At 35.0% G+C, this 25,298-nt stretch overlaps 1 protein-coding gene across 1 annotated transcript in view; it reads right to left on the minus strand.

The window, feature by feature from the left end:
- Window positions 1-25,298, minus strand: part of ALMS1 (ALMS1 centrosome and basal body associated protein) — a 114,678-nt gene that overhangs the window by 83,171 nt on the left and 6,209 nt on the right. The window contains exon 2 of the mRNA XM_074195575.1: window positions 10,252-10,441. Coding sequence (XP_074051676.1) covers window positions 10,252-10,441 — 190 coding nt within the window. The remainder of the gene's footprint in view (window positions 1-10,251; window positions 10,442-25,298) is intronic.

Consider the following 25,298-nt stretch of genomic DNA (forward strand, 5'->3'; position numbering starts at 1 on the left):
TGGAAATAGGTTCTCTAAACCACAAAGCCCTGCAGATTATATCCATTATAAATTCCTCAATTCACAATATTGACTTTCTTTCTCTCTCTATGTGAGTGTTCTTTGGTAGACCCCCTCCCACCAATGATTCAAAATACTCCCATTTTTTTCCCCTTTTGATAGCTCCCTTTTGTCATTCTCCTCCTCTCCTAGAACCCTATAGTATTTACTTTCATTGCTTATATTATATTATCTCCCCTCTCTCCTTTCCCCCTTTCCCCTCTGACTTGCCCTCACATAGAAAGCATATTGATTCACCTGTACATGACAGGGTTTATCCTGAGGTTAATCAGGTCAAGGTGTCAGTTCTTCCTTTAAGATTCAAAATCTTTCAAGTCTTTCTTTTCTTTTTGTTGCTGATATTCTCATTAACACTTTAAGTGTCTTTTTCTTTGTATTTTTTTTCCTTTTAAGAGATAACTTTGTTCCTTATTTATTTGTTTGCTGTATCTTTTACCTCTCTAGTACTTCAGTTTTCTTGAGATGCAAAGTAAATAAGTTGTTCCCATCTACTTGTCATTGTGTGAATGTTTTATCTGCCTTTTTTTCACCAAATGCCTTTCTTTTTCCAATGATCTTTAGGTTCAGATTTGTAGAAAGTGTCACCTCAGGTTGGATCTTGAACTCCTTCGATCTTTCTCTTGTGATCTCTAGTGGGTGTTGAATCATCTATTTGAATTTCCTTTCATTTATTTTGACAGGACTTCTACTCATTTGCAGAATTTGCTGTTTACCAATAGAATGGTTTAATTCATCACTACTAGGAGTATTCAGTTTAGGATTCTTTCTGCAGGTGATTTGTGTAGGTTTTTGATTGACACTTTTTAGCATTCAGAAGTTCTGAGCAGTTCAATTGTAATATTTCTTGGGTGATGATATACTAGGTTTTTTTTAATTACACTGTTCATTTGTGAGGCCTACAATCCCTAAGTTGTCTTTGCACATCCTATATCTGACAATATTTTACCAGCAGAAATTTTCTTTCTCTGACTCTTCACCTTTGATGGTAGTTTCCCCAAGAAATGAACCCCAAAGTTGTCTCACCCTCCTCCCACACTGGGAAATTCACTTATCACTGACCTCAGCCAAATCAAGTAACTTTGGGGGGGGGGGGGAGACAAGAGAACTAGTCTCAGCTGGATGCCAAACCCACTGACTTCAGGATCAGTGAAGCCCCATACTCAATGAAGTGTGCTCCAGGTCCCTTTGTTCCAGCTAAGTACTGTCAGGAATCAGCCTTCTCTACTACTGATGGGGGCAGCTAGGTAGCACAGTGAATACAACACTCTACTAATCACTATATTCTATCCAGATCACATCAAGAGTGCTATCTTCAATCCTGGGCACCACCCCCTAAATATTACAATTGGACAGAAACTAATGACTTTAGGAGGTAACAAGATTCCATCGAACAAAACCAAAAGCCTGGAAAAAATATAAGACAATATAAGTATCTCTTGGAAAATAACTAATCTGGAAAAAAAAGTTAAATTTACAAATTATTGATCTACCTGAAAGACATGATCAGAAAAAGGTCCTGAACAATATCTTTCAGGAAATAATCATGGTAAACTGCCCTAATATTCTAGAATGAAGGAAAAAATAGTGCTTGAAAAAATCCATCAACATCCCCAAAAAAGAGATCCCAAAAGAAAAATTCCAAGAAATATTGTAATCAAATTTCAGAATTCTCAACTAAAGGAAAAAAATACAGTCAAAAAGAAACAATTTAAATACTAGGAGACATTGAGCAGGACTACACAGGTCTTATTAGCTTCAATATTAAGGATCAGAGGACCTGAAATATGATATTTTGAAAGGTAAAAAAGCTTGGATCAAAACCAAGAATCAATTACCTTGCAAAATTCAGCATATTCTTTCAGGGGATGGATTTCAGATGGATTTTCAAGTAAATAGAGGATTTTCAAACTAATCTGATAAAAAGTTCATAAATGAACAGAAAATTTACTCTTTAAATACAAGACTCAAGAGCTGTATACAAAGATAATGAAAAAGGGGAAAAAAGGATAGTCAATAAGATTAAACTGTTATATACACCTAAGTACTTGTAACTCCTGAAAACTGTATTTCTCTTAGGAAAGTTAAAAGAAGCATAATTAGACAGAGAGAATAGGTACAAATTGATTATGAAGCAATGATGTTTTAACTGATACTTTAACTCATGAGAGTTGTATTTCTATTGGGCAAGTTGAAGGGAGTATACTTAGAGGGTGGGGTATAAGTTGATCATGAGGCTTTACATGAAAATTTAGCTCACAAGGGTTGTATTTCTATTGGGATAATTAGAGGAAATGGACTTGAAAAGAGATGGATATGCACTGATTATAATCTAATGATGTTTATGACTCATGAGAATCATATTTCTAATGGAACAGTTGAAAGGGAAGTGTACTTGGGCAGAGGGGAAAGGGTATGAAGTGATTATGATGTGATGATGCTTATAAATCAATCAATCAATCTAGACAGATAAAAGAATACTTGGATAGCAGTTGTGGGTATAAGATAGGTATAATAACAATTAAGATGTGGGGAAAAAAGAATCATGCTGGGAGAAGGCAGTTAGGCATTAAGAGGATAAATAAGACCACATGAGGAGGCACAATGAACTTGTAGTGGAGGGAAAGAATAGAGGGTGTGAGCACTGAGTAACATTATTCCCAATTGAGCTTAAAAATTTATCCTACCCTACAGAGAAGTAGCAGGAAGGAAGAAGAAAAAGGGGAAAGGAGGGGTTGATAAAAGGGAAGCTTTAAAACTAAGTAAAATTAAAATGGGAAAGGGAGAAGAAAAGGGAAGAGGGTTGATAGAAGGGAGGTCTGATTGAGAAAGCAAAATACTGATGAGGAGGGATAAAGGGAAAAATACAAATGGGGGAAGATAAGATAGAGGGAAATACAAAAGAAGCATAAAGCAGAGTGGATTAAAAAACAGAATCTTCTAATATGTTGTTTACAAGAAACACTTGAAGCAGAGAGGTAAACACAAAGTAAAAGTAAAAGGCTGGAATAAATTACTTCAGCTCAAGTAATAAAAGCAGGGGTAGCAACCCTGTTCTCGGACAAAGCAAAAGCAAAATAGATCTAATTAAAAGGAATAAGGAAGAAAACTATATCTTCTTAAAAGGTACCATAGACAATGAAGTAATATCAATATTAAACATGCACCAAACAGTATAGCATCTAAATTCTTTGAGAAGAAACTAAATAAGTTACAGGGAGACAAAGACAGCAAGACTAGATTATTGGAGGACTTCAATCTCATTCCTCTATCAGAATTAGATAAATCTAACCACAAAATAAACAAGAAGCAAATTAAGAAAATGAATAGAATTTTGGAATTCAATGTCCAGATATGAGAAAACCTCTGGAAAAAATTGAACAGGGATAAAAAGGAACATACTACTTTTTTGTGGTACAGAGCACCTACACAAAAATTGGCAATGTATTAGAGCATAAAAAAATCACAATCAAATGTAGAAAAGCAAAAATTTACATGCAGCTTTTTAAGATCATGATTCAATATAAATTATATTTAAAAGGCTATAGAAAGATAAACTGAAAATTGAAAACTAAATAACCTACTTTTAAAAAAATAAGTGGATCAAACAATAAAACCAAGACAATGACAATGAAAAGACATCATTGTGGAACTTGTGGAAAGCAGTGAAAGCTATTACTAAGGGAAACTTTATATCTCCAAATGCTTTTATGAATAAAACAGAGCAAGAGGAGATCAATGATTTGTGCATGCCAACTGAAAAAACTAGAAAAAGAAAAAGTCAAAGTCCTCAATTAAAACCTAAATTAGAAATTCCAAAAATCAAAAGAGAAATGAATAAAACTGAAAGTAAGAAAACTATTGAACCAATAAATAAACTAAGAGTGGGTCTTATGAAAAGAATAACATATAAATCTTTGGTGAATCTGATCAAAAAAACAAATTAGAAAACCAAATTGAACTGTGGAAAAGGAGAAGGAAATAATAATTTGGAGTTATTTTTCTCAACTGTATGCCAATAAATCTGACACCATAAGTAAAATGGTTGAATATTTGCAAAAATAAAAACTTCTCAGAATAACAGAAAAGGAAAGGAAATATTTCAATAACCCTATTTCAGAAAAAAGAAAGAAACTATCAATAAATTCAGTAAGAAAAAATCTCCAGGGGGGTGGCTAGGTTATCGCAGTGGATGGAGCACTGGCCTTGGAGTTAGGAGTACCTGAGTTCAAATCCAGCCTTAGACACTTAATAATTACCTAGCCATGTGGCCTTAGGCAAGTCACTTAACCCCACTGACTTGAAAAATCTAAAAAAATAAATCTCCAAGGCAGATGAATTTACAAATGAATTCTATCAAATCAATAGTATCAATAGCCAAAAGAAAAATTGCTCTATATCACTAATAATTAGAGAATTAGAAAATACAAATTAAAGAACAATTCATTCTAATTCTATGTAAACTATTTGAAAAAAATATTATGACACCAACATAGATGGGGTTGATACCTAAACCTGGAAAAGTCAAAACAAAGAAAACTATAGACCAATTTCCCTAAGGAATAGTAATACAAAAATTTTAAATAAAATTTTAGCAAAGAGATTATAGCATTGTTACTAGGATAACACTCCATGCTTAGGTAGGATTTACACCAGGAATGCAGGGCTGGTTCATTATTAGGAAAACAATCATAATTAACTATATCAATAAGAAAATTAACAGAAATCATAGGATTACCTCAATACATGCTGAAAAGTCTTTGACAAAAGATAGCACCCATTCCTAAAAACACTGAAGAACATAGGAATAAATGAAGTTCTCCTTAAAATGATAAAGCAATATCTATCTAAAACAATCCGCAAACATTAAATATAATGGGAATAAACTAATAGGAGTTCCAATAAGATCAGGATGCACATTTTCACCACTATTATTCAATATTGTATTAAAAATATTAGCTTTAGCAATAAGAAAAGTAAAAATTGAAGAAATTAGAATAAGCAATGAGGAAAACAAAACTCGTTGCAATAAAGAATCCTAGAAAATCAGGAAAGGTGCAGAATTATAATCATCAGCAGTTCTGTATATAACAAATAAAAATCAGCAGAAGGGGTCAGAGAAACTCCATTTAGAATAACACTATGGACATTGTACAATACTTGGGATTCTACTTACTAAGATACACAAAAGTAAATGAACACAATTACAAAAAAAAAATTCCTCGATATTAATTGTTCACGGGCAGGCCAAGTCAATATAATAAAAATAAAAATATCACCTCAACTAATTTACCTTTTCAATGTCATGCCAATCAAAGAAGTATTTTGTGGAGCTACAAAAATTCATTTGGAGAAAGAGAAGGTCAAGAATATTGTGGAGGAAGGCAATGTACACCCTAACAGCAACATGGGGGTGATGATCAACCTTGATGGACTTGCTCATTCCATCAGTGCAACAATCAGGGGCAATTTGGGGCTGTCTGAGATGGAGAATACCATCTGTATCCAGAGAAACAACTGTGGTGTCTGAACAAAGACCAAGGAAAAATTACCCTTAATTTAGGGAGAAAAAAATTGATACCTTATTGTCTGATCTTGCTATCTCTTATACTTTATGTTTCTTCCTTAAGGATATGATTTCTCTCTCATCACATTCAATTTGGATCAATGTGTACCATGGAAACAATGTCAAGACTGGCAAACTGCCTTCTGTGGGGGGTGGGGGAGGGAAGTAAGATTAGGGGGAAAATTTGTAAAACTCAAAATAAATAAAATCTTTATTAAAGAAAAAAGAATATCATGGAAATCAATAAAAAAATAACCTGAAAAGGACTGGGACTAGCACTAGTTTTCAAAACTACACTAAAAAGCTATATTCATCAAAAACAATTTGGTACTGCATTTAGAAAGAGAGAGTTTGATCAGTGGAACAGATTAGATACACAATATACAGAAGAAAATGATCAAAGTAATCTACAGTGTTTCATAAACTCAAAAATCCAAATTAATTGGTCAAGAATTCACTGTTACAAAAACTGTTTGAAAAATTGGAAAGCATGAAAGTAAGCATAAACCACGATTTCCCACTTTATACCAATATAAGCTCAAAATTGGTACATGATTTAGACATCAAAGTTGATATAAGCAAATTAGTGAAACAAGGAAGAATTGTTCCTGTCAGGTTTAAGGAGAGGCAGAGTTTATAACCACTAAGAGGTAAAATGGTTCTCTAAAAGTAAAAGGATAATTTTGATTATAAAAAGTTTTTGCACCAACAAAGCAATGAAGCTAAAATTAGAAGAAAAAGTAGAAAACTGGTAGAAAAAAAAATCTTTGCAGTAAATATCTCTGATAAAGGTTTCATTTCTAACATATATAGGGAACAGATTCAAATTTATGAGAATAAAAGTCATTCTCACATTGATAAATGTTCCAAAGATATGAATAGGCAGTTTTCAGAGTGAAAAAAAATCAATATTATCAATAGCCAAAAGAAAAATTGCTCTATATCACTAATAATTAGAGACTACAAATTAAAGCAATTTTGAGGCACCTTTTACAATCCATCAGATTGGCTAAGACGATATAAAAGGGAAATGACACATACATCCTGGAGGGGATGTGGAAAAATAAGATACATTAATACACTGTTGGTAGAGCTGTGAATTCATCTAACCATACTGGAAAACAATTTGTACAGTTAAAAAATTGTGCATGGTCTTGATGAAGCAATGCCACAACTAGGGCTATACCCAAAAGAGATCAAAGAAAGAGGAAAGGGACACAATTACAAAAATACTTGTAGCAGTTCTTTTTGTGGTAACAAAGACCTTCAAATTGAGAGGTACCCATCAATTAATGAATGGCTGAATAATTTACCTTGCAAGAAAGAAAGAAAGAAAGGAAGGAAGGAAGGAAGGAAGGAAGGAAGGAAGGAAGGAAGGAAGGAAGGAAGGAAGGAAGGAAGAAAGAAAGAAAAGAAGATATTTAAACTGTAAAACTTGATTAATTCTGTTAACAAAATGACCAACCCCAATTCCAAAGAACTCATGAAGAAACAAACTATCTCTAGATAGAGACCTAATGGACTCAGAGGACAGGTTCAAGCATATTTTTTCTACTTCTTATTCTTGGAACATGGTTAATATAAAAATTTATTAAAAGGGCTTTTTTTTCCTTTAGAGGGAGAAGAAATAAATGTCACTAATATTTTTAAAACATTCCTTTCTCAAAAATATAGAATTTCCTATCTTAAAATAAGAATTACCTCTTTTCATTTCACATCCCTCAGCTGCCTTCTACCACTTTTTCCTTCCCATTTCCTTTAAGATGAACTTTCTCCTTGCAAAGCAAAACCTCTCTTTATTCACTCTTGTTCTCATCTCTTTCTGTCTTCTCCAACAAACTGCTCCTCTATCATCCCGTCTCTAATCATAAATCTCTCCTATGTCTACATCAATCTCTCCTATATAGAATCCTTTCCTATTGTTTACATTATCTCCTGCAACCTTAAACACCCTCACTTCCCTGCTAAATATCCTTCTAGATCTCTCCTCCCCTCAGCTAAATTTCTTGAGCCCATTTAATGATCAATAGGTTACTCCACCTCTGCTTCTCTCATTCTCTTAAAATCTTCTGCAATTCCCTTTTTTTTTTAGGTTTTTGCAAGGCAAATGGAGTTAAGTGGCTTGCCCAAGGCCACACAGCTAGGTAATTATTAAGTGTCTGAGACTGGATTTGAACCCAGGTACTCCTGACTCCAAGGCCGGTGCTCTATCCACTGCGCCACCTAGCCGGCCCTGCAATTGACTTCTAACCTCATCATTCACCTGTAACTATCCTCTTAAATTACCAAAGGGCTCTTAAATGCCAAATTTCAAGGACTTTTTTTTCCATCCTGATCCTCTTGGATCCCTCTGCAGCTTCTGACACTAATTATATTCTCTTCTTGGATACTCTCTTCTCCCTGAGTTTTAATGAGGCCTCACTCTTCTGGTTTTTCCCAATGTCTAAATGCTCCTTCTCAATCTCTTGCTGGTTCTTTATTCACAATACTCCCACTAGCTGTGTGCATCCCCCAAAGTTATGACTTATGCCCTCTTTTCTTTATGCTCTACTATCTCATTTGGAGATTTTTATCATCTTCTAAGGATTTAATAAGCATCACTATGCTGATAATTCCCAAATCTACAAATGCCCTAACTCCTCTCTGTTGAACTCCAGGTCCAAGAGACACATTAAACTTACCATATACTAAAAAGCAGTCTTAACATGAGTAGAAGCCCTATCAGTCTGAATCCTACCCTGAGTCAATCCAGTTTAGATGAAAAGTGATTTTTTATTTTGAACAAAAAAAAAGAGGTACCTTTTAATATTCCAAAGTTTAAATTCTGACTTTCTTTAGAAATGAATTTTAGTCTTTCATTTATGAATTCTGCTTTAAATTTGCTTTTGAATTTGTTCTTGCTCTCTCTTTTAAGGAGACAAGCACTCAAAAAAGTTAAAATTCCCTGACAATATAAAATGTAATTTACAAATAAAGGGCCCCATCAAAGTTTCAAAAAGAGAAAGAATTTCTGACAAATTATTCAAAGAAAATGTGATATTCACTTATTCATTGAAGCTAAAAATAGGAACTATGTAAGAAATGTAGTCAAGGATGAAACTAAATATGTATAATTCTTTAGCACCTTTCTTCATGAAATACAGAAACAACTTGAAAACTGAGAAACAAATAATGTTTTTATCACTGAAATCCAGTCTAAAGCACAGGCCCTCAAGTCAGGAGTACCTGGGTTCAAATCCGGTCTCAGACACTTAATAATTACCTAGACACTTAATAATTACCTAGCTGCATGGCCTTGGGCAAGCCACTTAACCCTGTTTGCCTTGCAAAAAAAAAAAACCTAAAAACAAACAAACAAAAATATTAATTAATTAAAGTCCACTCATGATAATTGTACAGTATAATTTTTTTAATATATGAGAAATCACCTAAACAGAAAGAAGAAACGGGTAAGGTTCAAGAAACAAACCAAAAGTCAGGCAAAGTGATAGTGATAAAGGTCTTCAATAATTCAGGAATCTGTTGAAGTTTTCTCTGTGCCAAAAATAAAATGACCTTAATAGTAATTTAAAGAAACAGCTATGAAAAATTCTGTTCTGGATCTGACTCTCACTAATAGGGGTGCTAGTTGCTGAGATCAAAATAAAGGAGAACCTTGGGGAAGGAGAGAAAGGACAAAAGAGAACCTCTCCCCTTTCCTAGAATTTAAGACAAAAGAGAAAAAAGCCAGAAAAAGTCTGACTTATACAATGGATTGAAGAAAAGTAGTTCAAAAGAAAGAAGGTAGGATCTTGTGGATTCAAATTTTATAGCAGAAGTCAGACAAGGAGGAAAGAAAACTCTAAAAGAATGAAATTCTGAAGATAAAAAGTTAAAGAATTGTAGTAATAAAGAAAAAGTTAAGTGACTAAAGTTTTAGAAAACATGTTCACAAAGGACAGAAACAGGCAGTTCTCAAAAGAAAAAATCAATCAACAATCATTTATTTTCAGTCATTCTAGCACAAGGCCTTATTGTTATAAGGAATTTTTTACTTTTTTGTCACTAAATATTAATTTTCTTGTCCTCCTCATAAAAGAAAAACAAACTCTAGTAATATATATGTACAGTCAAGCAAAACCAATTTCAAAATGGTCATGTCCAAAAATGTATGTTTCATTCTAAAATGTGTTCATTCTAAAACATTTCCAGGAATCATGACTGATCACTAGACTGATCAAAGATGTTTCTTTTCTTCAGTTTAAGCATAAATTCTCATTTTAACTGTGAATCTTTATGTATGTTTCTTTTCTGAGTGAATCTTTCAAGTTTGTTTCTAATATTTATACACTGCTGAATTCTGCTTTCTATTCCATTGTTCATCCCACTATTTCCTTCCATTCTTCCTTTCTTTTAACAAATGGTAAGAGGGTATATTTGCATATATTTTCACAATCACCTGTTGGAACTATTTTGCATAATAGTTTATTTGAAAGTTAAGTTTATAAAACAAAACTAATCAATAAAAATTTTTCAAAAGAAAATAGTGTTTTAATAAGTAAAACATACTCTACAAAAATATGAAACTTTATTGCTATTGTACCTGTAATCATCATAACCATCCAATATTATTATTATATAAGAATTACCTAACAATGGTGAACATGAAGCCTCTCCAGTCCTCTCCCTTCCATCTTCTTCCAATATAGTCAGTAATCCCTCCTCCACAGAAGGGAATTCAGACAGGTCACCTTCTTCCCTTATCACATTAAGCCTGGCCGCAAGCAGGCTTTGGGAATTGTCCACTTCTACATTAAGGGATTGCCAAGATTCCATTCCCTAAAAAGAGAAAATAAGAGGAAAAGCAATAAATTACTGACTGAAATATATATGACACAAGCTTGCAAATAAAGCCATCCATATAGTCACCTGTAAAAAGCCCTGATATCTACCTTCCTCAGTTCCACTATCATCAAGATTTAGGAAAAGTGATTTGTGTAACTAGATACTTTTTATACGGTCTGCCATAATTCTCCCCAATCCTTCAAAACTCACTATATCTACTAGACTCCTCTCCTACCCAGAGATACGTGTGTGTGTGTGTGTGTGTCTCTGTCTGTCTGTCTGTCTGTCTATCTCTCTCTCTCTCTCCATGGCAAAACTAATTGTCCAGAACAAAAATTTTCTCTGGTCCCTGATGTAAGAAAGCAATGGGCTTGCCCTATGATTAAAGTTGACAAATGCATTCTACTGACATGCAAGTAAAACTGATGACAAAAAAAAATTACCTCTTTTTATTATTCCTTTTTCTTGCTGAGTAGAATATTCCCAATAAAACCATTTCAGGGTTAATATTCCTAGTTAAGTCCTCTCAGGATTAAGAAATATTAAAGAAAGAACAAACTATTATTATTCTTAAACTATTTCTCGAAGAAAGCCCCTTGTACTACAAATGGTTCACTTTTCTAACTTGATAAAACTACTTTTACTGACTTCTAGAAGGATAGTAGACTTTTTTCCATGAGAAAAACCTTGCATTCCAAAGAAGCTCAGAAGCCTCCTCTTGTTTGATGATATGTTTCCTAGACCTTGCGCTCCAAGGCAAGTAACATGACTTCACTAAGATAGTTAACATCCTAAAGGAAAGGTTATTCTCACCATCTGAATGGTGAGGTGATATTTTATGAAAACCTTTCATTCTTTTCTTGGTTGCTAGGGTAGATTTTCTCAAGTAGAATGTAACTCTGAAGATTAACCAATGAGTCGACAGAGAGGGACGATAGGAAGGAGGACGGATCATGTTAGGTCATATAATCTTGCTTGACTATCAATTCAGAGAGCTCCTTGATCTTCACTACCTTTGTGAGACTTGGAATGTGCCCTTTTCTCAAGAAAAGCCAAAATAAACTTTTTTTTTTTTTTGCTCAAAGGATTCTCTTTTTTTTTTAAGTAGATTTTTATCCCACACAGTTTGGTGAATTAGCTGGGAAATTAACTCCCTCCTTAAGACTCTCCTGGCACCATGCTGGATGTTGTCAGCAGCTTGTGATTTTAGTGCCCAGGCAGATCCCTTGAGGAATGAGGGAAGAATCTCAAAGAGATTTAGTTTGAGCAAAATTGAAAACCAGAGGACCTCCAGAGGCAATACTAACCCCACCACAGGTGAAAACCCAGACACAGCACCACAGGCCCATAAGTTTGTATACACAAGCCCAGGTATAGCCCTGGGTCACCCAAACCTTGCCGCTCCCATGCAGCTCAAATCTGCAGATTGAATCAGATGGAAGCAGAAAAAAAGGGCAGGGGAGGAAATATTCCCAAGCAATTAATACAATTTGCAGGGACAGATTCCAAAGAAGTCCAAGCAGTTAGAGACAGAAGGGTTCAGCAGTGCCGGCTGAGAGCTCTAGGGTCTAGACTTAATAATGGGGAAGGAAAACAAAGTAAAAAGGGAAAAGTGCAGAAAAATGATAAAATGCTGTTGACTTCTTCTCTTCCCCACTTCCTTACTGTGATTCTGTGTTGGCAGAATGCTTTCTCTTCCTCTCCCTCCATGCTTCTTTTCTCCAGGGTACTTGCCTATTTTTGTTTTGTTTTGGTTTGGTTTGGTTTGTTATCTCTCAATGTTGGGAGGGAAACAGGAGCAAAAAAGGGAATTTATTAAGAAAAAGGACTAATTAATACTAGAAAGAATTGTTTCATGAAGACTTAGTAAAATAAGTATTAAAAAGGACTTTACTTTGAAGTTGGAAAGACACAGTACAGTGAATATTACCAAATATGCTAAATAAAGAAATCATAGAAAGAAATGTTATTTTAATTTGATAAAGTTTTGGGGAAGAGATTCCAGAAAGTCAAGAGAGTCAGGTTAATTCTAAAGTATATAATTTGGTTACACAGAAATGCCAGAAAAGAGAAACTAAATAGTTTATCTTTTACCAAAATGATATGATAATATTATAGTTTCAGGAGTTTATTAGTATAGATTCTGGTAATGTTAGTTATTACAGAGAGTAATGAAACAAGTGGGGACCTAATAACAGAAGAGCCCCCAAAAAGATTTTGGACCTGCCTTCTTATAAGAAAAGTTATGTGGTTTATTATATCTGAAGAGGGGAGCAGGAAATATTGCAATTAGGCTGTGAGATTTTTTTAAGTACCTGTTTGCCTTCTCAAAAGTTTTACCAGTTAAAATCAAGAAGTGTTAAATATTAAAACTTTTGAATGGAAAATGTATTGTAAAAAGTGGAATGTGTTTTTTATAGTTGTAAAATAAGTTTTAAATAAACTAGGGGGATCTAGTTCAGAACAGTATTAAAGTCAAAAAGAGTTAATGAAAAAGAATAGTGGAACAGAATATTAAGGAAAAATTAAGTTGTATAGTCTGAGTAAGAGGTTCTGAAAGAACTAGGAAAAGAATCAAGACATAGAAATAGTTGGAGTTTTTGAACCATTTGTTAAGTATGGAAATTGGTTAAAGCATGTAGACAGGAAGTTTGAGCAGGATTGACATTGTATAAGTAAAAGGACTGATTTGAAGAGCCTTGGGGGGTGATTTAAAAATCAATGTAAGAAAAAAAAAATTTTAAGTAAATAAAGGTAAAAGTTCAAATGGAGATATATGTTTAAATGAGGTTGGGGTAATCAGAAAATTGCATTAAATTGACACTTGCAATATCTGGCAGTGAATTGGAAAAGCGATAAACCCAATAAGATGAAAAGTTTGCTATGAAAGTAACTGCTAAGTAAATGTTAATTTTTTTATTATGTTATTATTGATTCTACAATATGCTAATCTTTTGTACAAAGTAATCTGAAGATATATGTAAACTGAATTAAGGGGTTTGTAAAGAAAAAAAGTTTCAGTTTTTTTATTCTAATGTTTTATGGTTCCTCCAGAGTCAGAGGAAGAAAAAGAATTAATGCAAATGCTGTAATAGGGACAAAATGGCCTTGGTGGAGGCTGGGAATCTGCCAAAACAATTGTCAGGGCAGACTGTGAGTTATGTGCTCTTAATCAAGTTTTAGAATTACCAAACAAGCTAAAAATAATATTTTACATTGATTCAAAATATGCTTGGGGTATAGTTCATGTATCTGGAAAAAAATCTGGGGTGAGTAAGTAATGATAAACAGTAAAGTAAAGAATTAGTACATATTACTTTAATATCTCAAATTAAAGGGAGTCTCCAATTCCCAGAACATAAAATGTTCTAATATTAAGAAATGGTGGTCGATGAGGATAGAAAACTTATAAATTAGAGCACTGAGAAGTTAGAATTGCACTGATAAACATAAAAAGAATTTGCGGACTTTTTAAGCTTTGAAAAGAAAATGATTTAAGGTTATTTTGAATATGACTTTTGGAATTTAAGAGAAGTATAAAGAAAATCTTGTAATTATAAAAAGTAATTTTTCCTTTTTTTTTTTTAGGGTTTTTTTTTTTTTGCAAGGCAAATGGGGTTGAGTGGCTTGCCCAAGGCCACACAACTAGGTAATTATTAAGTGTCTGAGGCCGGATTTGAACTCAGGTACTCCTGACTCCAAGGCCGGTGCTTTATCCACTACGCCACCTAGCTGCCCTAAAAAGTAATTTTTAGCAACAACTGGGGCGGCTAGGTGGCACAGTGGATAGGGCACCTGCCCTGGAGTCAGGAGAACCTGAGTTCAAATCCGGCCTCAGACACTTAATAATTACCTAGCTGTGTGGCCTTGGGCAAGCCACTTAACCCCATTGCCCTGCAAAAATAAATAAATAAATAAAGGACATACAAAAAAAAAATTTTTCTGTGTTGCAAAATTCTAGGGAGAAAAAGGAAAATGAAATTGAAATATGTAGTGAATAATTAGTAAACTTTGCATAAGAACAGATTCAAACAACTTTTGAGAATTTAAAATTGTGTTACAATAACTAATAATGAACGAACTGAAGTTTAATCTATCACATTTGTAAAGATTTGTTATGAGAAAAGTAGAATACCTTGCCAACAGGTTTTATCTCTCAAGGTCTTTTGGGCCCAGAGAATTTGTGAAAGGCTTTGTTTTTTTACCTCATGTTTACAAAAGGGAATGTGTATATGTAGGATCAATGTAGCTTATTTATTATCTTTTATTTAAGAAGAAATTTCGTATTATATATATATATATATATATATATATATATATTATATATACACATAACACTGGCATGGGTAAAAAGTGTACATTGGGCTTTAGAAATTATCATATGTACAAGATTAAATTCATGGCAAATCTTATTTTGTTTTGAAAATAGAAGTGTATTTGGAAGAAGAGATAAGCTTATAAAGCACAAATTTAGAAGAGGTTTATATATAAAAGATACTTAATTATAAAGGTTAACTTTAAGAGAAATTGTTGTTTTGGTTATTTTTTTTAAGAGAATGAGATGTCCGCATGAAAACCTTATGTTTCATGTAGGTTAAGAATTTAATGTTTAAATTTTAAAGAAGTAAAATTACAGGTTTCTTCCCCCACATTAAATGCAGATTCAGAAGGATAGTGTATAAGAGACTGGGGAGGTATATCTTATTGCAAGATACCCTTTCCAATAATGTTGAATAAATGTAAGGGGCTTTGGAAAATGACTAGGAAATTAAAAATTCTGTAACCCAAATTAGATGACATCAATGAGTAAGATATTGAAGAGTGTTATCAAACATGTGATCTACTTTTGGAAATATAAACTATTTTACCATAATGTTATCAAACCTGGAATTAATGATTGATTGCTTTGTATGGATAATGAGGGAAATTATCAAAGGTCATGGCCCCCTGGGTTCCCTGAAATTTTTAAATGAAGTGTCGGACCTTGCTCTAGATCTGTAGATCCAGGTATAAATGTAATAATGGAAAGACTGTTTTTTGAAATCTAGTTCATAATGTGTTACACTTATTACTATTTTGTTAAATTTAGAGACACTTAAGTTATTCTAATGGATTAAATTCTAAAAAGTAATAATTTATATTTCAAACATGGTTAATAATTAAGTTTATTGGAGAGAAATTTTTGCATAAGAACTTGCTAATTTTATATATAGATATATATAATATATAAAAATTGAAATTTTGTGACTCTATGTGTATATGTAGATAGATAGACAGATAGAGACAGAGATATATTTATAAAGTTGTGATTGTTTGCTTTGAAGTAAAAGCACCTGAGCAACATGGGAAAGCCAATAATGATAATAATTTGTGATTTTTTTTTCTGTGGCTAATTGTTTTTTGAGAATTTTTAGAATAATTCCTAGCCAAAGGAGGTGTTTATTATAATACAACAAGCTAGCCAAGAGGCATCTAATATACCATCTTTATCTAGAAATAAAACAGATATGATTTCTGACAAAGGAATGTGGGTGTGCAGATTAGAAGTTAGTACCACCAGGAGAATAGACTTTCTAATTGAATTATGAAATATATTTTTGAAGAAGTTTTTTTCTATGTCAAGGAATACTCCAGATGCTGGGGGAACTTGACTACTTTTTGAATGTTTAGAAGGTAAACTTATATAATGTATTCTGTTGACAGGGACACTCAGAGTAGATGTGTAGGGAAAAGGGCTGATTGATTGTGACCCACCAATCCAGATTAGAATTAGCATTTAGTCCTTGTGAAGTGGGTTCACTTGGAGATCTAATTAGATGGAATTTCTACTTTAGATCATGGGACTTTTAATTGGCTTTTGTTTTGTGTCTGATATCAGGTATGATCAGCAAAGGAAGTGCTGTTGAGGCAATGCTCTCTTAAAGTCTGGAAACCTGAAGGAGGTTTGGACACTACACAGGTGACAGGTGTATTGGGTGAAAAAGCTGAAGGGGCAGCTTTTCAGTGCAATCTGAGGTTGGACCATTTTTTGACTTGACTTCCCCAAATGTGACATTTGAATAATTTCTCACCAGATAAATCTAAAATTTGACTTAAGGCATTTGACTATCCACATGAACTCTGCCTGGAAACTGACACTCAAAATTTTATCTATAAAGGAATTCTCCTTTGATGCCCTGGATCTTTTAGTAAATCACTAAAGGTCAATTTGATATAGAAATTTCAGGTCAAGTGGAGTTTAATAGATAGATGGGCCAGCATGTGGGTTTAAACCTCTGCTGTTAGCGATGTTTTGAGAAGAATTAAGATTCTCCAATTTGATTTGATTTGATGCTAGGAAAAAGAATATTTAGGTGAGAAGAAAAAAGGCTATATAATCTCAGGATACACTTCTGTGCAGTAGCAGTTTCAAGTTCTACTTTGAGAAGGGAATGTAAGCCAGGTGAGTAAATCAGAAAAAGTTAAGAAATACTGGGGGTGGGGGGCAGCTAGGTGGCACAGTGGATAAAGCACCAGCCCTGGAGTCAGGAGTACCTGAGTCCAAATCCGGTCTCAGACACTTAATAATTACCTAGCTGTGTGGCCTTGGGCAAGCCACTTAACCCCATTGCCTTGCAAAAACCTAAAAAAAAAAAAAAAAATGGGAAGAAAGAAGAATTTATTTCAGTTAAGGATATTTGAGTTATTATTTTAATGAAGAACAAGAGATTAAGGCTATTTGTATGTCACTAGCTGGACACTCTTGGTACTAAGATGGTCATCTAGTATAAATGTTATAAGCTCAAATTAACTTGATAATTTTCAACACATTCACTTGTGAAGTGAACAATTATGGAAATTGCATTTTTGTTAAAGTGTGGGGGCAGCCAGGTGGAGCAGTAGATAGAGAACTGGCCCTACAGTCAGGAGTACCTGTGTTCAAATCTGGCCTCAGACACTTAATAATTACCTAGCTATGTGGCCTTGGGCAAGCCATTTAACCCCACTGTCTTGCAAAAAAAAAAAGTAAAGTATGTATATCAATGTGACAGTGAGTAAGGAAAAATGTGAATTTTAATAGCTTTAGAATTTTATGGTCTAATGATGAAAATATTTGTCTAATAAGATGTTGTCTTAAGAAGTTCCTTTACCAGAAGAGATCTCAACAAGTCATCTGAATTGGAGACTTGGAAAGGACTCTGCAGATACAGAAAGATATTGAATGTCTCCAGGGGAAAACAGAGAGAGACTGGAAGAGTTCATCTTCCTCCATTGTATCTGTGTGTGTGTGTGTGTGTGTGTGTGTGTGTGTGTGTGTGTGTGTGTGTATGGGTTGTTTGGTCAAGGTTCCAAGAAGAAGATAGGTCCCAAGTGGACAGGAAAAGAGAATAGGACCTGAGGAGGTTATCAAGGGTAGAGTGAGACAACTTCAGATGCAAAATATATATATATATATATATATATATATGTATATATATATGGATTGAGTGGAATATTCCCAATAAAACCATTTCAGGGTTAATATTCCTAGTTAAGTCTTCTCAGGATTAAGAAATATTAAAGAAAGAACAAACTATTATTCTTAAACTATTTCTAAAGGAAAGCCCCTTATACTCCAAACAAGTGATTCATTCTCCTAACTTTTGATGAAACTACTTTTACTGACTTCTAGAAAGATAGTAGACTTTTTCCCATGAGAAAAACCTTGCATTCCAAAGAAGCTCATAAGCCTCCTCTTGTTTGATGATATGTAGACTATTCCTAGACCTTGCGTTCCAAGACAAGTGACATGACTTCAATAAGATAGTTAAAATCCTGAAGGTTATTCTCACCATCTGGATGGTGAGGTAATATTTTATGAAAACCTTTTAGTCTTTTCTTTGTTGCTAGGATAGATTTTCACAAGTAGAATGTAACTCTGAAGACTAACCAATGAGTCGATAGAGAGGGATGATAGGGAGGAGGAGGGGATAGCGTTAGGCCAAATAATCTTGCTTTGACTATCAATTCGGGAAGCTCCTTGATCTTCACTACCTTTGTTGAGACTTGGAGTGTGCCCTTTTCTCAAGAAAAGTCAAAATAAACTTTTTTTTTTTGCTCAGAGGACTCTCTTTTTTTAAAGTGGATTTTAATCCCACACATTGCTATTAAAGAGTAGCTGAAATTCAATATGCCAAAATACTTCACACACCATATAATTCCAGAAGATGACCAATTAATGCCAAGAGTTGCCTCACAATTAACCCCATTAAAATAACCAGAAATTAAGAAGGGAAATGGGATTTGAGAGGGAGAAGGAGAAATGTCTTCCTTTCTCTGATTTAGCAACAAATGTTTCTTTTCACCTGTTTTTATCTCTAGCACACTGGTTAAGCACAACTTGAAGTCCATTATGGTGCCAAGTAGTCACAATGATAAGAGAGACCATATGTTAAAACTCAAAGCCAATGGAAAATTATTTCTTAATGAACAGATTGCTAGTAAGATATTCATAACAATATTCTACCTTAACAACAGAAGGATTTTAGCTATAGCACGTATAAGCCAGGGTGAATGTTTCATGGTTCCATTTCAGCTTTGAATCAATACTTCCTGATAACAGCATTTTAGAAATATTCTTTAATTCAGATCCTATTAACTAGAAATATTATCCTTTCTAGACAAGGATGTTCGTCTCGGTCAGCCCTGGTTCTCTTCATGAAGAACTCTCTCTTCCCAGGCTCTCTAGACATATGCATTACGGCACCTCTTCCTCTCCTGTGTATTCTAATCATGTTCTAATCTGCACAAAAGCTTTTATCTATGTGCACATATTTCCCTGGCTAGATTCCAGCTTCCTGGAGGGTCATGGCTGGTTTAGTTTTTTTTTTTCCTAATACGAAAAAAAAAATTTCAATTTTTGGTGGCTCTCTAAATTCGTCCTTTCTTTATATAAACTGCCATTTTTTTAAATGTTATTACACATAGAAAGGATCTATAATTTTGTATTAGGGTGAGATCGTTCCAGGGTGAGAACTTCCTCCACCTAAACAGATAGCAACCCTTCTCTGACTTAGGAGTTAAGCACTGTGTCCAAGATAAATAAAATGTGTCTGAGAAATTTAGGTTATGGACCCAAATCTTCCCAACTCTAGATTTGGGGCTTTGTCAACTATATCTGCCAACTCTTATTAGTAGCAAATTTGAGAAACTGAATTATTACAATAACAATCTTGAAAATATTTTATTAAGGGTTATCACTTAATAGCAATAAAGAACACTGAAAACCTCTCTCTGGACTGCAGCCCTGACATGAGTAGCTGTGACAGTGTTGTGATCTTGTCACTAACCTTTCCTGAGTTTCATTTTCATTGTCTATTAAATGTTGGTGATAGTAACAGCTGCTATTTGTTCTTTTTATCTCAAGACAAAAATGAAAATAATCCCTGGTCTCAATGAGCTTCTATTCTACTTAAGCATATTTAAATGGTGTTTTAAGAGTTTATAGACAGACAATTATTTCATTTTCTTCTCTCAAGGTTGTTTCTAGAATAAGTTTTTCCAGTTGTCAAGTATACTGTGGCTCTTAGCTTTCAATCAACTAGGATTCATTAATAGCCTACCAGGTTACAAGCACTGTCCAAGGCCCTGGGAACATAAAGACAATGAAGCAAACAATCCCAACTGGTAAAGAAATGTAAATTTTATGATGTATCCAAATAAACTCCCTGAGTAAAGCTAGATCCAAGTGAAGAGGGCTCTGAGGACTGACTCTCAATTTTCAATGGACGATAGCATACAGAAGACCAAACAATACAGGTTATCAGCTCCAACTGTACACTACCATTAAGTATCAGATCCCTCTGAGTCTAAATTTACAAACAAGTCATATGATTATGAAAGAGAAAATTTGGGGGTGGCTAGGTGGCACAGTGGATAGAGCACCGGCCCTGGATTCAGGAGGACCTGACTTAAAATCCAGCCTCAGACACTTAATAATTACCTGTGTGTCCTTGGGCAAGTCACTTAAACCCATTGCCTTAAAAAAAATTTTAAAAGAAAGAAAAATTTTGATTTCAAAAAATAACAATGTGAGTTAAATGGGTAAAATAAAAAAAATGAGTTCTTATTCTTGAAGGTCATTTGCCATAATGATTAGGTGGTACAAACTGATGAGGTAATAGAATCAACCAGGACTAATGACTCAACAAGACCAAGTAGATATTAGTGAGCACATCCTGCCCTTTAACCCAATCCAAGATTTCAGACTTAACCCCCGTATCCACTATTCTGGCTAGTTAAGTTCCTTCGCTTACTCAGCCAGCGCTGGGACATATGCACTACAAGAAGACACAGAACAGGAGCCCAAAACTTCATCCCCTCAGGGACTGATCTTACTTTACAAATACCTGCCTCCCGCTCTCCAGCACCAAGGACTTAGCAAAAGACTTGCTGAAATCCAGATATACTATGTCTGTTGCATTTTTTGACTTTAATAACCCTATTTTTAAAATACAACCCAAATTCCTAAATTGGAATAACTGTCTCAAAAAAAATTAAAGAGAAAAATCCAAATCTTTCAAAATTCCAATTATGTAGGCAATAACCCATTGGTTTCCTGTAATGTCTACCAAGGTAAACCACTGCTGGGTAGAAGAGATGGGGATTGCGCCTTGTCACATAATGAACCCATCTTCCATACAAAAAAACTTGCTCCTATTATTTCACTGATAGCTAGTGATTTTAATCTGCCAAACTGAAAACCATAAATATTCCCCCTCTACAAGTCACATCTTTCCAGACCCAAGTATGTATCACAAAGGACTAAGCAAACAAAATAAAGAAAGCACAAGCAATGGCATTTCAGAGTAAAGAATTGAAAACTACAAATCAAAAACTCTGAGGAAAAAATTCTTGAAAAGAAAATATGCTCACTCCTTCCTTTCCGCCAGATCTGCCATATTCCAATGAATTGCCAAAATGACAAACACAAAAGGAAAGGGACTCGATACATGTTTTCTAGGCCCTTTCGAAAACATGGTGTCATCCCTCTGGCTACATATATGCACATATACAAGAAAGGTAATATTGTAAATATCAAGGGTATGGGCACAGTTCAGCAAGGAATGCCTCACAAATGTTACCATGGCAAGACTGGACGAGTCTATAATATTACACAGCATGCTGTAGGCATTATTGTAAACAAACAGGTAAAGGGCAAGATTCTAGCCAAGAGAATTAATGTGTGTATTGAGCATATTAAGCATTCTAAGAGCAGAGATAGCTTCCTGAAGCGAGTAAAGGAAAATGATCAGAAGAAGAAAGAAGCCAAAGAAAAAGGCACTTGGGTTCAACTAAAATGTCAGCCTGCTCCACCCAGAGAAGCACACTTTGTGAGAACCAATGGCAAGGAACCTGAGCTGTTGGAACCAACCCCTATGAATTCATGGAATAAATGACTTTAAAAATAACCAATAAAAGATATCTTGAATTTGGAAAAAAAAAGAATATGCTCAAAATCAATTTAATGGATGCAAGCTAATAATAATAATAATAATAATAATGATAATAATGTTAAGGGAATTTCCTTTTTTCTTCTCCAAGAAGAATTTTAGTTTAACTCACACAATATGCATAGTTAAGGAAGACTGATTTTCTAAGGTTATCAAATTGCCCAATTAAGTTACTTTTAACTCAGCCATTTTAAAAAAAAAACCCACAAACATGCACTGAAGATCTAGTTGGTTTTTTTTTTTTCCCCTGTCCTTTTATCCTTGCTAACCCTCTCTGGAGATTGCTCTCTCTCTTCTTTCTCTTTTTTCTTCCTTCACTGCTAGGATTGTTATTACATTTTTGCTAAACAGATCTCTAAGGTAACTGGAGTCCCAAACCACAAAGGCCTTCAGAGATTAATGTCAACACCTAGAATTACATTCAAAAGCAAGTAAGCAGCTGGTACAAGGGATAATATAGGAGTAAAATGTGCTCTTTATGATAAAGCTCCCAAACCAGGATGACCCTCTGCCTGGGGCTTATAAGACAAGTTTGGGAATCATAATTCCTATCTGTAAACCAATCTGAGGGTTAAAAATTCAAAGAAAACTGATCGGAAAACATCACAGGCTTTACAGCTAAGTACAACTACTATAAGCTAAATACATTTTAGTCAGATTATTATTTAATGGCATCAGAATAAAAATCTAGGGGCTCTTTAGAAAATCATTTTAAAGACTAACTGAAAGTCTTAGCCAGAATATAACCTCTTGGCCTGATCTTGAAGGGGTACATTTCACCTAATCACAACTCCCTTTTTGCTTCTAATTTTGTCAGTGTATTAGACAACCTATAAGTTTGGGACTCAGCTAACTTATTCTGTACCAACTGCCAAAGAAGTCGGGATGTTTTTATAAATCACTTTGTAGTCCTAGGATGAAAAGTGTTACTGTAGGACTGTGCAAATTAAAGAGATGGAGCATAAAGCCCTTGCTTACAATCTTCATAGGGGGTGGGTGGATGGAAATAGGGGGTAGAAAGGAAGCAAGATTAGGGGAAAAAATTGTAAAACTCAAAATAAATAAAATCTTTCTAAAAAAAATTTTCAAAGCAAAAGGTAAAAAAGATATCAATGCTTCACTGACAGGATCTCCTGTTCTGTCCAATTCCTATAAATGCCAGTTTGTTTCACTACAGACCTCCTTTAATAAAGTCATACTGAAACCTGAAGAGGAAAGAAAGGAACAAGCCTAAGCTCTGAGCATTCGGCAAATATCTCATTTGCCATTGTGAGTATGTTGCGCTCATATCATTCAAGGATTAAAAAAATTTTTACGCAACAAATACTTCTAAGTAAGAAAGCAAACAATATTAGTGCTTTGCAGATAAAATTACAAAAAAGTCCAAAATCTCTAAAAATTCTCCATTATTGTATTCCCAGAGAGTCTTATTGATAGAATACACTGGTTATATAAGGTCTACACCATTCTATGGGGAAGGCTTCTTGACCATTTCTAAGTCTCTGCAAACAAACAAGATAGTCAGGGCAATAAGGACTCCAGATGGGGTTGGGGGGGGGGGGGGAACAAGCCTCCCCCTGGGGAGCTGGTGACTAGGAGGTCTTGCCTCACTGGTCTCCCTTTCCAGCCTCAGCACTTGATGCACAGCCCAAATGAACTCTAGCTGGGGGCCTCTAGCTGGTTATGATATTTCCAAGGGTCTGAAAGACGATCCCCACCCTATCTTGAACCTATCAAACTAGGATCTAGTTATGGAAGGCAACATAGGATGTGCGAGAAAGATCATTGAAAATTGGAATTTCAACTTGAGTTCCAAATCTGAGACCAAAAACCAATAATCTTTTGAATCTCCATGTAATAAAAGTCATTTAATCTCTTATCTCACCTGTAAAATGGCATAATACTCCATATGTTGTCTGCCTCACAGGGCTATTGCAAGGAAAATGCTTCCCATACTAGATGGGTATAAGATATCATCAAGGATGATAAGAACCCTGTTAATTTGAACTCTGCCTTGCCTTCAAGACACTGATTTCCTCACTTCAGTCATCTCCATGAACACAGCAGTGCTGATATTCATTCCCTCCAAACAAGGCTCACCCCTCCTCATCCCACTGGATTTTTTCCCATGAGGTTCCCCAAAGGTCAGTCCTGGGGGCACAGAAGCACCCCAAGCTCTCTTCCATCACTACATGTCAGGCCCACCTCCTTTTTCCGAATGTGAAATTTTTTTAAATACATGGACAACCCAGATGAAAGTCTTTTAGGAGAAACTCCACATGATACCCATTTTACTGCTAGGGATCACAAGAACTAGAAAGATTTCATGGACAATCAATCTCTTGCAGTGAATTTGCAGGTTCAAGACAGCATTTTAAATAAATCAAATAAAATAAAGTGTCTGTATAATTCAAACTAACAAACATGAACATTCTCTACAGCACACACTCTTCTAGAGGCCAGCTCTCAACAAGCTCACCAATCTAAGAGAGGGTATAAAACACAAATAATCATCATACAAAGTGCACAACACAGACACAAAACAAGTGCTTTGAGAATCCAAGTACAGACAGATCATCTCCAGGTGAGGGGGTCAAGGAAGAGAAAGAACACACAGTTGAATGGGACCTTAGAGGATGCAGAGGGTTTCAACATGGAAATTTGGGGGGGGGGGGTCGGCTTTCAGACCCTGAGAAATGCAGCATCAAGTTATGTGTGAATTCTGGGGTTGAAGAGGGAGGCCAGAGTCCATCTCCACCACCAGAAACTCAATTGGAGCAAGTCCCAGCTCCACAGGTAGGCTTGGCCCTATTACCAACCCCACTTCAAGAATCCTGGTTGCCCCAACTATCTTGTCTGTACTTTGCACAGACTTAGAAATGTTAGTCAATAGAATGTTAGGTTTCTTGCTTCATTTTTCTTTGTACAGTGGCTGAAACACCAGGTATATAGTAGGTGCTAAATAAATGCTTAACTGATTAACCTTGGATCTCTAGCTGAATCTGAATCCTCTTTGATCAATGTCAGGGAACCCCTGGAAGGCTGTGATCTAATCAGAGACTGCTACAAAAAGTAAAAGCCTGGAGGGTCCCACAGACAGAGAGGGGCCACACGAACAGATTCCCATGGTTCCTGCCTCGGTGCCAGCACCTACTAGTTGTGTGATAAGGCTGGCATCGCTTCTGCTCCCAAGGCCTCAGGTACTTTGCTGGAGACAGCCCAGAGCAATGCAGGGAAGTTCAGATCCTGGGTGACCACTTCTCTGTGCTTTTTCTTATTTTGACAATAAAAAGTTTGGGCTGCGAGAACTGTTAAGTCCCTTTCAGATCCTGAAAATGAAAAGGGAGGGAGGAGGGGGTAAAGATGATCTGTTTTATTAT

The sequence above is a fragment of the Macrotis lagotis genome, chromosome 1 (assembly GCF_037893015.1).
Source record: "Macrotis lagotis isolate mMagLag1 chromosome 1, bilby.v1.9.chrom.fasta, whole genome shotgun sequence".
Taxonomy (NCBI): Eukaryota; Metazoa; Chordata; class Mammalia; order Peramelemorphia; family Peramelidae; genus Macrotis; species Macrotis lagotis.